Genomic DNA, 16,405 nt, shown 5'->3' on the forward strand with positions numbered 1-16,405 from the left:
GTCAACACTCAAACCCAGACAGTGGTGGTCCACTTGGAGCGCCTTAGACCGTTGCCTAGGATGCTAATTATGCTACTCCTACTTGTTATTCCACCCACTCATTTACCAAAATAGACCAAAATACTGTATTCATTTTGTCAACCCGACAAAATGATTTTTGCATCAAGGTTGCTGATATTCATTCTCCCCCTTGTCTGATTCACTGCCTGGTCCTTTTCACTCTGTTCCAAGGTATGTGTCTGTGGGTCAGTGGAGTCATGACATGTAGCCATAAGAAATATAAAAAGTGACACCCGCAGTTATAGGAAGAAAACAAACCAAAAATCGTACTTGCGCACTCCCGATCCTGTGTGACTCCAAAATCAGATACAGGCCCCTAGTTGGAGAAAGACTGCACAAATCAGATACAGGCCCCTAGTTGGAAAAAGACCGCACAAATCAGATACAGGCCCCTAGTTGGAGAAAGACCGCACAAATCAGATACAGGCCCCTAGTTGGAGAAAGACCGCACAAATCAGATACAGGCCCTTAGTTGGAGAAAGACCGCACAAATCAGACACAGGCCCCTAGCTGGAGAAAGACTGCACAAATCAGACACAGGCCCCTAGCTGGAGAAAGACTGCACAAATCAGATACAGGCCCCTAGCTGGAGAAAGACTGCATAAATCAGACACAGGCCCCTAGCTGGAGAAAGACTGCACAAATCAGATACAGGCCCCTAGCTGGAGAAAGACTGCACAAATCAGATACAGGCCCCTAGCTGGAGAAAGACTGCACAAATCAGACACAGGCCCCTAGCTGGAGAAAGACTGCACAAATGCATGTGTGCTCACACATTTCCTTCTTACCCTCACCACCGTTCTCCAGCAAGGCAGCTCATCTCTCTGTCCTGCCTGCCTCACTTCCTCTGATAGACAGTTGCTCATGCTGAAGTGGCCATCCCTGTCACTCACTGGCTCCTTGGGGATCAATTTCCCACTATGCTTAGTCCTCTTTTCCACTCTCTTACTTTACGCCACAGCTCATTCAATGGGCATGCTTCCTGTCTGCCTTATGGGCACTGAGACATGAACGGAGCATATTGATTTGCATGCACAACACACAAACACTGGCTCAAAGCGCCAAGGCCGTATCCATCCATCATATATGCCTTGTGACAGATGTGTCTGCACTTCTTGGTGCTGTGGTTTTTTAAAAATTATGAGTATTTCCAAAAGTAGATCTTCTGTCCTAAACTAGCTCTGCCTGCTACTAGAGTCTAAAATGAATACTGTCCCTGTGGTCTCCTGATGTTTTATTGAGCTCCGTCTGCCTGTCTACAGATTCACATCTATCTGGGGCTAAGCGCTTTCATTTTACTCAAAACTGGCAACAGGGTAGTGGGGAATCCTAACCTCACCCACCATCATTAAAATGTTTTTTGGAGATGGCCCAACTCTACATGATGGCAGGCCCTGTAGCCAAACTACACCACATAGAGAAACCAGCAAAAAGCATATGGAGGGCTTTCCCAGCCAAATGTTCATGAAAGGGAAGCCATATTAAACTGGGAAAGTTTAGGCCTCACACGATCCACCACATCTTTCTGAGATTCTTCTTCCATTCATTTTCCCCATACATATTTTTGCAACATTGCTGGTTATAGTACTTTCAAATATAGAGGTAAAAAAAATATGAAAACACTATTACTGCAAAAGTGCAACGATGTTCTTGTGGTGTAGTGTTGGCAAGGAACCAGGCGCAGGCATATATCACGTTCGTGGGTTTTAATAAACAACAAACAAACCAAACACAAACAGGCATAACAGCAACAATGATCCACAATGTGGGGAGCAGAGGGGAAACATTTAAACACATACAAATTATGTAAATTGGGACCTGGTGTGAAAGATTGGAGACATGTGATATGGGAACTTGAGAATATATGGCACGGTGGCGCTGCTGCTCACCACACCATGACAAAAAGGTTTTTTGCAAACCTTATTAAACCGTATTAATACAAGAAAACAATAAACCAGGTAAGCCTAGTTCAGCCGGCCCGCAATAGGAAGAGTTGCCATCTCCAGATTCAAACCGGGTCGCCCACATGAAAAGCTGTGTCGGTTACCACTACACCACAGAGGTATACATTTGCCAGCTGTCAGTATAGCATCTGTATATCCTGAACAAATCCTCTTTTGCCACTGGCCATTTTAACAGTTAATTGGCCATTCATGAATGACATTGATACAGTAAAACTGACTAACGTTTCTTACTAAGTTTACCTCCACCACAAATAGCGTCTATGTATGCCGTTTGCCACTGGCCGTTTTAACAGTGTATTAGCCAGTAATAAGCTTTATCGGTATCTACTAACTTACTGGAATAGTCATAAGAATTGAGCAATTAATAGCGAGTCTGCCAAAGCTATTTCATTTCATGGCATAATAACTTCGTTTTTTCTTTCATGGCAAAACAACATACTTTTTCTTTCATTCGTGAATGAGATTTACACAGTAACTACCAATAAAGGCGACGATAACTAACTTTTTCATCAATTGGAAAGATGAGAGAATCGTGGAATCGACCAGAAATAATTAATAAATGTCGTTGCTCTCAGGAAGTTCCAACTTAAGTCTTCCACATGAGAGGCACTGTCTGTTACCACTACACCACTGCATTACACGTTTCAGCAGTCGCTAGACTCCATTGAGGATTGTGTTAAACTGACTAACGTTTCTTACTAACGTTTCTTACTAACGTTTCTCACCCTAGTGTCTATGAACTGTATTGCTTTTGCCACTGGCTGTTTTAACAGCTTATTAGCCAGTAATAGACTTACTAGTATCTAATAACATCCTAGGAATAATCATAAGAATTGAGCAATTGCTAGCGAGACTAAAGATTAACTATTCCATGTCAGAAACAGTCACAATATAACCGTATACAGTTTCAGTTAAGGCGTGCTATAACGTAACTATGTTGTTAAGCCAGCAAATGTGTTTGTCTATCCTGACTCAAAAAACATGCACGGATGGCTACTTCGATAATCCACCAGAAACAGTCGCAAAGTAATCGGAAACTGTTTTATTTCAGGCTTACACATTGGCTCTTCATAGCCAGCTCTGCTTATGCGTTCCAGCAAAAATATATGGGTAAAAAGTAAGAGTACAAAGATCATAATTAACGGGATTTGTAATACTATAACTTAGTGCTTTGGCACATAAAGGTTTTCTACCTATTTCATTGTCTGGAAACACAATAACAGCAATGTTATTAAAATGTCTATTTGATGAATGAGTAACCATGTGAGGCCCATTGCGTTCATCATCATGTTATACCAGAGGAAACCAAGTTACTTCAAGAGCGGTGCTTAGTGCTTTTGATATTGTGGCATTAGAAAAAAAATTCAAAAGGTATTAAAGTAAAAAAATACAGTTCTGCCAAATGTAACAGCTGCATAATGAAAGATACTAAGATAATTAAAAAAACAGTAAAATATTGACAACATTATAGCGCATAAAATACTAGTTGAGAGACAGAAATTAGTGTACTGTACTTTTGGTATTCAGTTGAAAATGGAATGTCAGATATATTGCATAATGTACATGCATCTATTAATGAACTAGGATTAATTGCTTTCTATCCAAACAGCTCTTTCCAGGGTTCTTCAGCAAAACACTGCCCTTGTTTCTCATGACATGCAATATTATTGTTCATGAATGATGTCATCTAGACTGTAATAGGTGCTACACATTGGATTTATTCCCCAAGTGAAAGTTAAGCGAATTACAAGAACATTATGCTGCTTTCAAAACAAATCTCCACCTCCGCTTGCACAGTTATTGTGAACTCAAGAGTTTTTAATTTTGGTTTTGTCCAGTTGTATTAAACAGCAGTAAAATCTATATTATTTCAAGATATTCTTTCAATCATATTAGGTGGTAAGAGTGTTAACTACGCTATGTACACAAATCAAATATCCAGTCATTGTGGCCATGAACTTGTAATGTTATACTTTACATGGTGTACAGTTTGAGGAAATTTATTGAAAGCAAATATATATTTTATATAAATACACAGTACATCTCATATATATAAGCATTCATAACCTTTATTCAGTTCTTTGTAGTAGCACCTATCTAGGTTTTGAGTCTTCTTGGGTATGCCTCTACAAGCTTTGGACACCTGGATTAGGGCAGGTTCTTCTATTCTTCTTTGTAGATCCTCTCAAGCTCTGTCAGAATGGATGGGGAGCATCGCTGAACTGTGACCTTGAGGTCTCCCCACAGATTCAGTTCAATGGGGTTCTGAGGAAGTCTGAGATTGGACCACTCAAGCACAATCACAGAAGCCACTCCTGAAGTCCTGAAGCCACTTAACCATGCTTCAGTGTAGTGATGGTATTAGCTAGGGGATGAGTGGTACCTCGTTTCCGCCAGTTGTTGCACTTGGCATTCATGCCTAATAGTTAGATTTTGGTCACATCACAAGATAATTTGTTTCCACACATTCTCAAAGTCTTTTAAGGGTTGTTTGGTAAATCTCCAGGTGGCTTGTCACAAGCCTTTTAGTCAGGAGGGAATTCCGTCTAGCCAATCTATCATAAAAGCCTGATTTATGTAGTGTAGCAGAGATAATTGTCCTTCTGGCATGTTCTGCCATCTCTGCAAACTCTGAAGCGCGCTTAGAAATGCCATTGGGTTCTTCCTGAACAAGATCCTTCTTGAGAATGTACTTATGAATTAATATAGTCTACATCACAACAAAATGTGGAGACATTGAATGCGTCTGAAAACGTTCTGGATGCACTTTCTATGACCCAATATATTGTTCTCTGTAGAGGAGAAATAAAAAAAAGGACTGTGAGAAAGATGTGGTTTTACCGTAACAGTTTTAATTTGTGACTGGGAGTTAATTTACATTATCACATTATGAAACATCAATACTTTTAAATAACCCCGAATGAGAAGATTTATAGTTAATAAGTAGTCAGGTTTTTCTTTTCAATGTTTCATCTAGTAACAATATCAGTGAGTTTATAATCTCCAATGACAATACATAATCTCTCGTAAACATGTGGGTCAAAATATTTTCTGTACATTTGTATGTCTTTCCTTTGAGACACTGTGGGTGGTAATCCAGAAGAAAATGGTTTTCATAGGTAATCCTATGACCAGTGTCAATTCATTATTTTGTAAAACACTGAATAAAGGGAAAGTTACAGCCAAATGAAGCCAATACGTTACATTTCAGCGATGGGGTGTGGCTTGAGGCAAACCGTACGTCCTCTCTCTCCCGAGTGAACATGCAAATATTCATAGAGGTTATATATAGGCCGTTTTTCTTCAGCCTTATTCCCTCATGTAATCCCAGTAGCAAAATTGTAAATGTGGACCAGCAGACTTTCACCTATACCAATGACATCATGAGTTATGCTTACACCGCTGGTAAGGCCAAATCCGTGTCATTTCTAGCACTTTGATGTGTTGTCTCTCAGTTCGTCGAATGTTAATTACCCCTTTCTCTCCCTCTATCCACCAGAGCATGCCACTGGCGGTGAGGACGATGTTGCATGGGACGAACATGAAACATTGCCACGACAGTAATGCCACCCAGCCATCTATGCAGTGACCCTGCACAGCGAAGAATGCTGGGAAATAACCAACACTATTACCCTGGGGAGGATGAGAAGGACGGGGAGGATGAGGACGAGGAAGAGGAGCGGGGACGAGAGAACAGGAAGGGGGAGGGTAGAGAGCAGGAGAACGGAGGGTTCGAAGGGCTCGGGGAGATGAAGGGAGGAAGGCAGTCACGTGACGGTAGAGGGGACGGGGGCAAACCCTCGGCAGTAGTGGTTGGACGACAGCGGGGGGAGCGGACGGTGAGGCCAGCCAATCCAGGGACCCGAGGGATGCCCTTCACGTCCAATCAGGCCATCCATAAACAGCAGCACCATTTCAACCTGGGCCAGCAGCAGCAGAATCACCCGGCCCCGCCCATTCAGACCCAGAGAAGGCGGGCTCACATGGAACGCAGTATGACCACCGTGGCCACCGTAGAGGATGCTCACATGACCATGATGGTGTTTCGCATTGGAATCCCAGACATCAAACAGACAGTAGGTGTCACACGTTCAAGTGTGTCCAGCTGTAATGTCATCACAACCACCTCCCATTGCGGTCGCTACCCAGATATATAGCCTGAGGGGAGCCATCTCCCATTCAGAACAACCTCTCTCACATGGGATGTCAAGCCATGACAAACATAAATCTTTGACAAACTCGGCTTGTTGTGGAAGCGCTGAACAGAGCTCGTTTAATAATCTGTTGTCAGTGACAGCATGAAGACATTCTTAATGGTCAGAACTCTAGTGTTGTCACATGTCAATGACGGTAGACGAGATGCAAAAAATGAACGCTTCATCAATACTGCCAACATAAGTGAGAACTGTCCAATTCAGTAACGCAATGAAACAGCAGTTCAGGTGAAAATGGGAGCTCTTTACTAACCCCTTACCCATTAGGAGGAATCTCCATTCTCCAATTCCCAAAACATTCCCGACTGTTCTACATGTCAGCTAATCTGCCCTCAATATAACAGTAATTGCTAATTATCTAATAGGGTTTTAATGAGTTTAGGGAGGGCTGGAAAGTGAAGAAGTGTAAAAGGCCTTAACACCAAAAGGGCATTTGGTGTGTTGGTCTAAAAGACGGGGTTTGGCCAACAGGCGGCACCTGGGTTTAATTAAGAGTGATCATTTGATTACAAATTTTATTTTATTTTTGGCCAAAAAGACTGGAAAATCAATAGCAGATTACATCTTATAATTCAATCTATTCCCAAGTATTCTCATGAACAAAATAAAATACATTATGTGATTGCGTCTCAAAAATTAGAGCTATTTTTAAACACAGGCTTTTTTCAGGGCACAATTGGAGTCATTATTCAGAGTACAAGATATGTTTTCTAATGTTCCGGCCCCCTTGAACATCTGCTGAGACAAACATTGGCCTGCGGCTGAATATCTGTCGCGCACCCTTGGCCTGAGAGCACAGTCCCCCAGAGGTACTTAGACCGCCCACTGCCCACCCCATCAAACACTTACAGTACCCTTCAAAGGAAACGTAATTGTTCAAAATTAGAGTGGGGTGTAGAGAAAGGGGGAGTGAAAGGGCATACTTTCTGTAGGCTGAAAGAGTGAGCATATGAGAGGGAGAAAGAGGGAGAACCAGAGAGACAGAATGTGTGAAAGAGCCACAGAAAGACAGAGGACACGAGAGACTCATTTGGTTTTAGATATGGAGAGTCAAAAAGAGATGGGAATGGGTGAACAGAGGGGATGTGGATTAGGTCGCACACTGCAACTCAGATCTCTCAGTAATGTATCTGAACAATGCAATAGTCAATGTAATGAGGGCATGAGAGCATCCCGGACAACCCTGTGGGGAAACACTGGGGAGGAAGTGTCACTCTCATCTATATTATATCAGCTTCACTCCCAGGGATTAAGCACACAAACACACGTCTCACACATAGACACACAAACAGACACACGTGTCACATACACACACACACACACACACACACACACACACACACATCTCACATATATACACACACAAAACCCCTGCGCTCCCATGTGGTTTACCACCCAGGGACCACCAAAGCATTGCTACGGCAACGAGGACCGTGCTCCTCTAATGAACTGGTTGCCATGCCAATGGTCTTAGCTACAGTATCAGATGGAGTAAGGGACTGTGCTGAGCTGTACTATTTTACTTACACACCCTGAAAGAGGGAACAATGGCTCTTTATCTCACTGACACACCCTTCTATACACAATGGCAAAGGGACTAGACAAGAAATCAACCCAATACAAAGTGTATGAAGTGGGGAAAAAGTAACTATGAAATAAACAGTAATATATATATATATATATATTTCATAAACATTTGTGTGAAATGTAATTAACTCTACCAGACATTTATGAAAATATCAAAGAAATTGGTCCATTGTGACCAGAAAGCCCCTAGTGGATCAAAGAGACTTGTGTTGGGAGAAGTGCTGTGTGCTACGAAAAAATATCTTTCTCCCATTGATTTTAGTGCAGGTCTAGGCTTATGGCACAGGCAGATAATTGGTTGAGACAGGGCGAGTCTTGTTCTCCGGGCCGGCTTATGCTGAGCCTGATGTGTCTTGAGTCTAGTTATATGCTGTAGATTGATAATTGACATGGCAACTCATTAATAATTTACACACATTCGCATCTGTATTCAGATAAGTCAGAATGATGATAACAAATTGGTAGCTTTGTAGCTAATGAGTCCATTTGATGTTCAGCAGTTAGCATCTAGCTCAGTTAGATGTGGTTATATTATGTATAAGCATGATTATTGTCAATGGCAGCTTCAGATACGACCAGTAAAGTGCCATCGATAGGAAGGTGAAATCCATTTGCATCAAGTGCTACAAAGTACTACATTTCATATAAAAGCTCTTGTCATACACAGCCCTGATGCGTAAATGTAACCACTATTTAGGTAATTAATTGAATGATGATTTTGATTCAGTTCACAAATTGTACATCAAACAAATTCAAAACACTGCACTCAGATCAAATGGCATTTGTAATGTACAATTCACCTTTGTCCCATTCCTTGCTTTCATCATAAGCACACACGCATACAGGCAAACATACACACCCACACGAACAGACACTCAGTCACAGACACACACGCAAACACACAGTCGTACACACGCAAGCGCGCACACAGCATCTTGAGAACAACACACATATGTACTGTTCATCATACATCTCGTCCCTTTGGCAGAGGTGTTTGCAGTTTGAACCTGACTTCATGGTGTGGAACGCCAAGCAACAAGTCCTCTGTTCGCTGAATGAACCACTGTGGGACCCCAACAACTATGGCCTTTTTCAGCCCGCTGGAGAAGGACGCGACGCCATGTTCCTGGAGGAGGAGCGATGCCTGCGAGACTACCCGCAGTCCTTTGAGAAAGGGGTGCCTTATCTGGAGGTATTTTACTGGGACAAACTGGGCAAAGGATTTTAGAGATTTGCACCATTTGGGAAGTTAATTTAAGCCATCAATAAGACTTATATGTTGTTTCCCAAGTCAGGTTTCTTTAATGAGTTTTGTGTTGAGGACGAGGCAAGCATGAATTTAACTTCAACGGGCTTTTGGGCGCAAAAGCTAACGTTATAAGTGTTTTTAACTTACATTTGGTATTTAGTAGGTTTGCAGTGCATGGGGGTGTGTCTTGGATTTTGTGCTGTGGATCTTCACATACGATTTTGTGAAGGAGTCGAGAGATAGCCACGCACTGGTTTCTTGGCGCCCTCTGCTGGTGCTCCTGTAGCAAACGTTCATGACCTAGGTGGAGTTCCAAATATGTCAAAGGTCAGGCCTCGTCACTACCAGATTCACTATAATGTTAATTGTAGCCTAGAGTATGGAGGATGGAAAAAGTGCTTTAATTCTTTGTTTTCAAAATTTGAATACAATTTTCACTGTAAAAGTTTTCTGCTCCACAGTTTAGGTACAAGACCAGGGTGTACAAACAGACAAACCTGGATGAAAAACAACTTGCCAAACTGCACACCAAGGTATTTTCAATTTTGTTACAATATACTTATGTCTCTTTGAAGGGGCAACCTGTTTGTGCAGCTACAGCTATGGAAATGAATGTTCATGGCAAAACATTTTTTATATTGGCCACGGAACCGCTTCCCTTGCAGGCGAGTTTGAAGAAGTTCATGGACTACATCACGAGCGGGTCAATAGATAAGATGAACAAGGTCCTGGACAAAGGTCTTGACCCTAACTTCCATGACCCCGACAATGGAGGTGAGATTAACACTGGTTTGATTGAGTTCCAAACTACATTACTCTAACATTCAGTCAAATGTGAAAATAAACGCGTCAAACGTTGACGACACATCTCAAACTCTTCTCTGCTTCCGCCTCTTGTCCTGGTCCGCCTGTTACCCTCTCTTCCTATATTCTCTCCCTCTCTGTCCTGCCTCTGCAGAGTCCCCTCTGTCGGTGGCTGTGCAGTCTGGAATGGCTGTGGAAGGGATTAGGGCTCTGGTTCAGGGTGGCGCACATCTTGACTTCAGATCCAGAGATGGATTGACCCCAATCCACAAGGCTGTCAGGGCACACAATCACGTCGCACTGCTGGTAACTCTCTCTCTCTCACACACACACACACACACACATACATACACACACACACACACACACACAGAACATACATTTGATGACCCCTCCCCAATCTTCTTTGCCAGGCTCTCCTGTCCATGGGAGCCTCTCCCGACTACAAGGACCGATACTGCCTGACCCCACTGTACCACTCGGTACTGACAGGTGGCGACACGTCCTGCTGCGAGACCTTACTCTACTATAGGGCCAGGCTGGGAGTGAGGGATGAGATAGGCTGGGATGAGTCTCACCAGGTAACCATCCGACTGTTCACCTGGCCGGCTAAAGCACAGGGTTTCCACACATTTCTGGTTTGCATGCTAGGCACATTATGTCAGTGTTTTGTTCCAAAGTCACTTTAATCACAAGGATAATGATAATTGATAATTGTTCTACTTTTTTTATGAACGTTTATCATTTGCATGAGTGTTCATCATTTTCATTGATATCAATGTTTGGGTTACTCTTTATTTTGAAAGTTTCAAAAGTTTGTCTGAATGTGTCTACTGACTATCTGTAACATTTTAACTATCTACTAACCCTTAGCCTAATCTTTATCATAACCCTAACTTAACCCTTACTCTAAATCTTATTCTAAACTGAACCTCATCCTTACCAAGCAATTGTTTATCAACAGATAAGTTGTTAAAGTTTGTTGAAATCTTGTAATTAGTATTACCATCTATACAACATATCCAGAAGGATTTTTGGACTCTCCAAAGAAAGTGTAACCAATATTTGTTCAGTACATGGATTTGTTCAGTACATGGAACTTTTCTGTGTATGCATCCTGTTGTCTATGTATTATCATACACAGGAAAAAACACAAAGCTGGTCTGCTGTCCTGTCCATGTCTTAAAGGGACAGTTTGATCTAGATATTTGGGTGAAATAACACTTGGAGGCCCATGGAGTCATTTTCACAAAAAGCCATTATGGAGCTCTGTCCCAACCTGGAATTAGCATTCTGAGCAACAAAATCTGCGTTGCAAGAGGAAATCTATTCCAAAACACTTTCAAATTAGACTAGTTGAAAATTATGTTTTTATTTTCACTATATAAATCAAATTTTAAACTAAAATGATGCTTCCTATGTTTACCAGTCAGTTTTATTCACAATGATATCAATAGTAATTTTTTCAGGTTTCGACGTAACTTTATTAACAATCACTAACCATTTGCCAGCTTCCAATGACATTATTGCCCAATAACACAGGCTGTGTGTGGTGGCTACAGAAAATACACTGCTCTAAAAAATTAAGGGAACACTTAAATCACACATTGGGTCTCGATTAACTAAATATACACTCACCTAAAGGATTATTAGGAACACCATACTAATATTGTGTTTGACCCCCTTTTGCCTTCAGAACTGCCTTAATTCTACGTGGCATTGATTCAACAAGGTGCTGAAAGCATTCTTTAGAAATGTTGGCCCATATTGATAGGATAGCATCTTGCAGTTGATGGAGATTTGTGGGATGCACATCCAGGGCACGAAGCTCCCGTTCCACCACATCCCAAAGATGCTCTATTGGGTTGAGATCTGGTGACTGTGGGGGCCATTTCAGTACAGTGAACTCATTGTCATGTTCAAGGAACCAATTTGAAATTATTCGAGCTTTGTGACATGGTGCATTATCCTGCTGGAAGTAACCATCAGAGGATGGGTACATGGTGGATGGACATGGTCAGAAACAATGCTCAGGTAAGCCGTGGCATTTAAACGATGCCCAATTGGCACTAAGGGGCCTAAAGTGTGCCAAGAAAACATCCTCCACACCATTACACCACCACCACCAGCCTGCACAGTGGTAACAAGGCATGATGGATCCATGTTCTCATTCTGTTTACGCTAAATTCTGACTCTACCATCTGAATGTCTCAACAGAAATCGAGACTCATCAGACCAAGCAACATTCTTCCAGTCTTCAATTGTCCAATTTAGTTGAGCTCGTGCAAATTGTAGCCTCTTTTTCCTATTTGTAGTGGAGATGAGTGGTACCCGGTGGGGCCTTAGGCTGTTGTAGCCCATCCGCCTCAGGGTTGTGTGTGTTGTGGCTTCACAAATGCTTTGCTGCATACCTCGGTTGTAACGAGTGGTTATTTCAGTCAAAGTTGCTCTTCTATCAGCTTGAATCAGTCAGCCCATTCTCCTCTGACCTCTAGCATCAACAAGGCATTTTCGCCCACAGGACTGCCGTATACTGGATATTTTTCCCTTTTCACACCATTCTTTGTAAACCCTAGAAATGGTTGTGCGTGAAAATCCCAGTAACTTAGCAGATTGTGAAATACTCAGACCTACCCATCTGGCACCAACAACCATGCCACGCTCATAATTGCTTAAATCACCTTTCTTTCCCATTCTGACATTCAGTTTGGAGTTCAGGATATTGTCTTGACCAGGGCCACACCCCTAAATGCATTGAAGCAACTGCCATGTGATTGGTTGATTAGATAACTGAATTAATGAGAAAATGAACAGGTGTTCCTAATAATCCTTTAGGTGAGTGTATTTAATAATTATATCAAAATCGTTACTGTATATTGTATATTTGTTGAGAATGAAATAACGTAACAAAGGTTAATGGAAACCAAAATCACCAACCGATTGAAGGCTGTATTCAAACTCACACCAAAAGTCAAAGTAAACAATTTAAATCACAGGCTGTTCCAACTTGCGTGACTTTCCTCACGGCAACTCATAGTGTAACTCAGTAACCCCCACGTGCCTATAAGCACTCCTGACAATGTCTGGGCATGCTCCTGATGAGATAGCTGATGGTGTCCTGGGGGATCTCCACCCAGATCTGGATCAGGGCATGAGTGAGCTCCTGGACAGTCTGTTGCGCTACTTGGCGGCATTGGATGCAATGATTCATAATGTCCCAGAGGTTCTCAATTGGATTAAGGTCTGGGGAGTGTGAGGGCCAGTCAATGGCATCAATGCTTTCATCATCCAGGAACTGCCTACACACTCTGGTTACATGAGGCCGGGCATTGTCCTGCACCAGGAGGAATCCAGGGCCCACTGCACCAGCGTAAGGTCTGACAATGGGTCTGAAGATTTTATCCTGGTACCTAACAGCAGTCAGGGTACTGTTGGCTAGCACATGAAGGTCTGTGCAACCCTCCAAAGACGTGCCACCCCAAACCATTACTGACCCACCGCCAAACCGGTAATGCTAGATGATGTTGCAGGCAGAATAATGTTCACCACGGCGTCTCCAGACTATTTCACGTCTGTCACATGTATTCAGTGTGAACCTGCTTTCAACTGTGAACAGAACGGAGCAGACCTGCCAATTCTGGTGTTCTCTGGCGAATGCCAATCGAGCTGCATGGTGCTGGGCTGTGAGCGCAGGTCCCACTAGAGAACGTTAGGCCCTCATGCCACCCTCATGGAGCCTGTTTCCGACAGTTTGGTCAGAAACATGCACACCAGTAGCCCACTCAAGGTAATTTTGTATGTGCCTGGCAGTGCTCCTCCTGTTCCTCCTTGTACAAAGGAGCAGATACCGTTCCTGCTGCTGGGTTGATGCCCTTTTACTGCCCTGTCCAGCTCTCTGTGTAACGGCCCGTCTCCTGGTATCTCCTCCATGCTCTTGAGACCGTACTGGGAGACACAGCAAACCTTTTTGCAAAAACACATATGGATGTTCCATCCTGGAAGAGCTGGACGGCCTGTGCAATCTGAACGGGCTGCAGGTACTGCCTCATGCTACCAGTAGTGACAAGGACACTACCAAAATGCAAAAATAGAGAAGAATCAGTCAGGAAGGATCAGGAGAGAGCAATTGTCTGTGGCCACTACCTGCAAAACCATTCCCTTTTCAGGGGTTGTCTTGCTGTTGCCTCCCCAGTGCACCAGTTGTCACTTTCATTTGCACCCAAAACGGGTGACATTGATTCGCAATCACTTGTGCTTCCAAACTGGACAGACTAATATCCCTGAAGTGTAACTGACTTGGTGTTATACTGTGATGATTACATCTTTTCCATGCTGGGTCAGAGTTAAATAATGGCTTGTCGTGAAAAATGACTCCATGGACCTTTAAGAACTACTTATTTAAGTGTTAATTCACCTATATATAAATATAGGTTGAACTATCAGTTTAAAAATCTCTATCTCTCCTCTCAACTCTCCATTCTCTTCAACCGTGCAACATTCTCTTTTCTCTCAGTGGTCTCTTTTCATTTTCTTCTTTTCTCTCATCTTTCTCTCTATAGCTCAGGGATGAAGAGGAATTTGGAATGCAAGAAATACACAAGGTACTCATGTCATCTGTTAATACTTCCATTTAATTAGTGTAGTTGACCCTGAATTAATGGCCTTTCATGACCTTGAAAGAAAGACCTCTCCTCCTGGAACAGTGAAAAATACAAAGTGTACATTTGGTGCATTTATCTAATGTTTGGGTCCATTGCTAATAGATATTGAATACCATATTTTTGTGAGAGTGATTTTTTTGTGTTTTTTACATGTTAGACAAAACAAACACACAACAAAACTATAGCTATTACTCCTTTGTGGGAGGTGGGGTTCATCATTTGGGTGCCAGGACAAAGAAGAGCTTTGACTGGGCTGTGTGAGAGCTGCCCTCCTGTAGATGTTGGACAGCCAAAAGACCAAAGGTTGCATAACCAAGACCTTAGGTAGGGTAGTAGGGTTTGGGCTTTGCCTGAAGAGATGGATGGACTCAACGTGAATGCATATTTCAATTTGACGTCCTTGCAGTGTGGATGTGGGGGAACACTAGTTGGACCGTGGCGTACCGGATTAGTTACTGGGATTTTATGGGACAAGCACAGAGCCCCACCGAAACCAAGTTGTATTCCAGATGTGAGATGACAGGTTTCTGGAATCTAAACAAATACAATATTCTGTTTTCACAGGTAGACTAATATAGAGAATGCAGGCTTACACCATGTTGGTAGGAGATTCATGATCTGTTTCTGAAGGTGGCCATACCCCTTTCTTGAACAGGCCAGCGACTAGTCCAACCAGAGTGCAGGAATTAAAATGTTGGTCTGGCTGAGGCCATAGCTCGGAAAATATCACTTTTGCTGACATCCCTGCATTATTTGCACACTATTTCTGTGCTGTTCACCATTGTGGTATTTGTCAGCAGTATTGTTTTGTAGTTCTCCTTTTTTTTTTTTTACTTTTCTTAAGTGCAAAAAAACTAACCGAAACCTTTAGGCAGAAGTGAAAAATCTAAAGCATTATTCATGTATGAGGCCGGTGAAAGTGGTCCAAGCCACAGCCTTAGGATCACACACCAGTGTAGGCCTGGGTTGGAATCATCAAACTGCCTCACTAAGAAGTGTTTTCATTTCTTAGTTTTTGCAATGGTTCAGCATTTATCGGCTCTCTTTTTCTGCTTTGATTCTTTTAGTTAGACAAATCAAGTTTTTACTTTTGAGCCATTCAGCAGAGACTCCTATCCAGTGTGACTTAAATTATGGGGCCTATGTCCAACTACCCTACCTGGGGACCAATCTGGATCCTTTGTCTGAGTGGAGCTGCTCCAGTCCCATGGGTTGAATGACATATATCAGCAGGGCTTGGGCTGTAGTACGGGCAGTCTGGTCCCTGGTGGGAATAGCCCATGTACATTTTGTGAACTGATCTCTAGTATGTGTCGTTTGGCCGGCTCAGTGGGGAAAGCGACAGCAGTGATTTGCAACAAGACATGTTTCATAGGGCACCATTCGGGCTTCACCTTCAAGACAACCCTTCCTGCAAACACGTCTTTCACATGCTGCTGTCCAAGCATGCAAATCCCTCTCTATTTGGGGCCAATAGAAACTCTGGCGAAGGGGAGACAACATTGTGGCTACTTTGAGTCATGGAAATCATCCTGTATAGCCTGTCGATCATTTGGTGGCACAAGTCTTGCTGTTGTAGTTTTTCTGCATCAGTTTTTAATATAAATGTTCTGATTTTTGCAATGTTTCGAGGATGACAATAAGCAACTCTTGAGACATAATTCATATGTTTGTCAAAGGAGAGGTCAGGGTAAAGGGTAACGCAGAGGTTTCTTATAGTTTTTTGGGAAACGACCATGCAGTTCGAGGTTCACAGTGAGATCTGCTAACAAATCTCTTTGTTTCTTGTGTCATAAAACAAGCATTTCTGTTTTTCTTGAGTTTAAAAGCAAGAAGTTCTCTGTCATCCACTTCCTAATATCTGAA

General features: G+C 42.5%; 1 protein-coding gene across 6 annotated transcripts in view; it reads left to right on the forward strand.

Moving 5' to 3' along the window:
• The window catches only part of LOC105021318 (SH3 and multiple ankyrin repeat domains protein 1), a 62,955-nt gene that overhangs the window by 14,589 nt on the left and 31,961 nt on the right, over positions 1 to 16,405 (forward strand). For 3 of the 6 annotated variants that reach the window (XM_020046702.3, XM_029119858.2, XM_034292179.1), the window contains exons 2-8: positions 5,524 to 6,100; positions 8,814 to 9,017; positions 9,536 to 9,607; positions 9,740 to 9,848; positions 10,033 to 10,184; positions 10,292 to 10,459; positions 14,438 to 14,479. In XM_020046702.3, the coding sequence (XP_019902261.3) occupies positions 5,588 to 6,100; positions 8,814 to 9,017; positions 9,536 to 9,607; positions 9,740 to 9,848; positions 10,033 to 10,184; positions 10,292 to 10,459; positions 14,438 to 14,479 (1,260 nt within the window). In that variant the 5' untranslated portion in view covers positions 5,524 to 5,587. Of the gene's footprint in view, positions 1 to 5,523; positions 6,101 to 6,414; positions 6,467 to 8,813; positions 9,018 to 9,310; positions 9,402 to 9,535; positions 9,608 to 9,739; positions 9,849 to 10,032; positions 10,185 to 10,291; positions 10,460 to 14,437; positions 14,480 to 16,405 lie in introns of those variants that run through there. The other 3 variants (XM_029119860.2, XM_029119859.2, XM_029119861.2) reach the window with 3 other exon arrangements.

Source organism: Esox lucius, chromosome 5, assembly GCF_011004845.1.
Source record: "Esox lucius isolate fEsoLuc1 chromosome 5, fEsoLuc1.pri, whole genome shotgun sequence".
Classification (NCBI taxonomy): domain Eukaryota; kingdom Metazoa; phylum Chordata; class Actinopteri; order Esociformes; family Esocidae; genus Esox; species Esox lucius.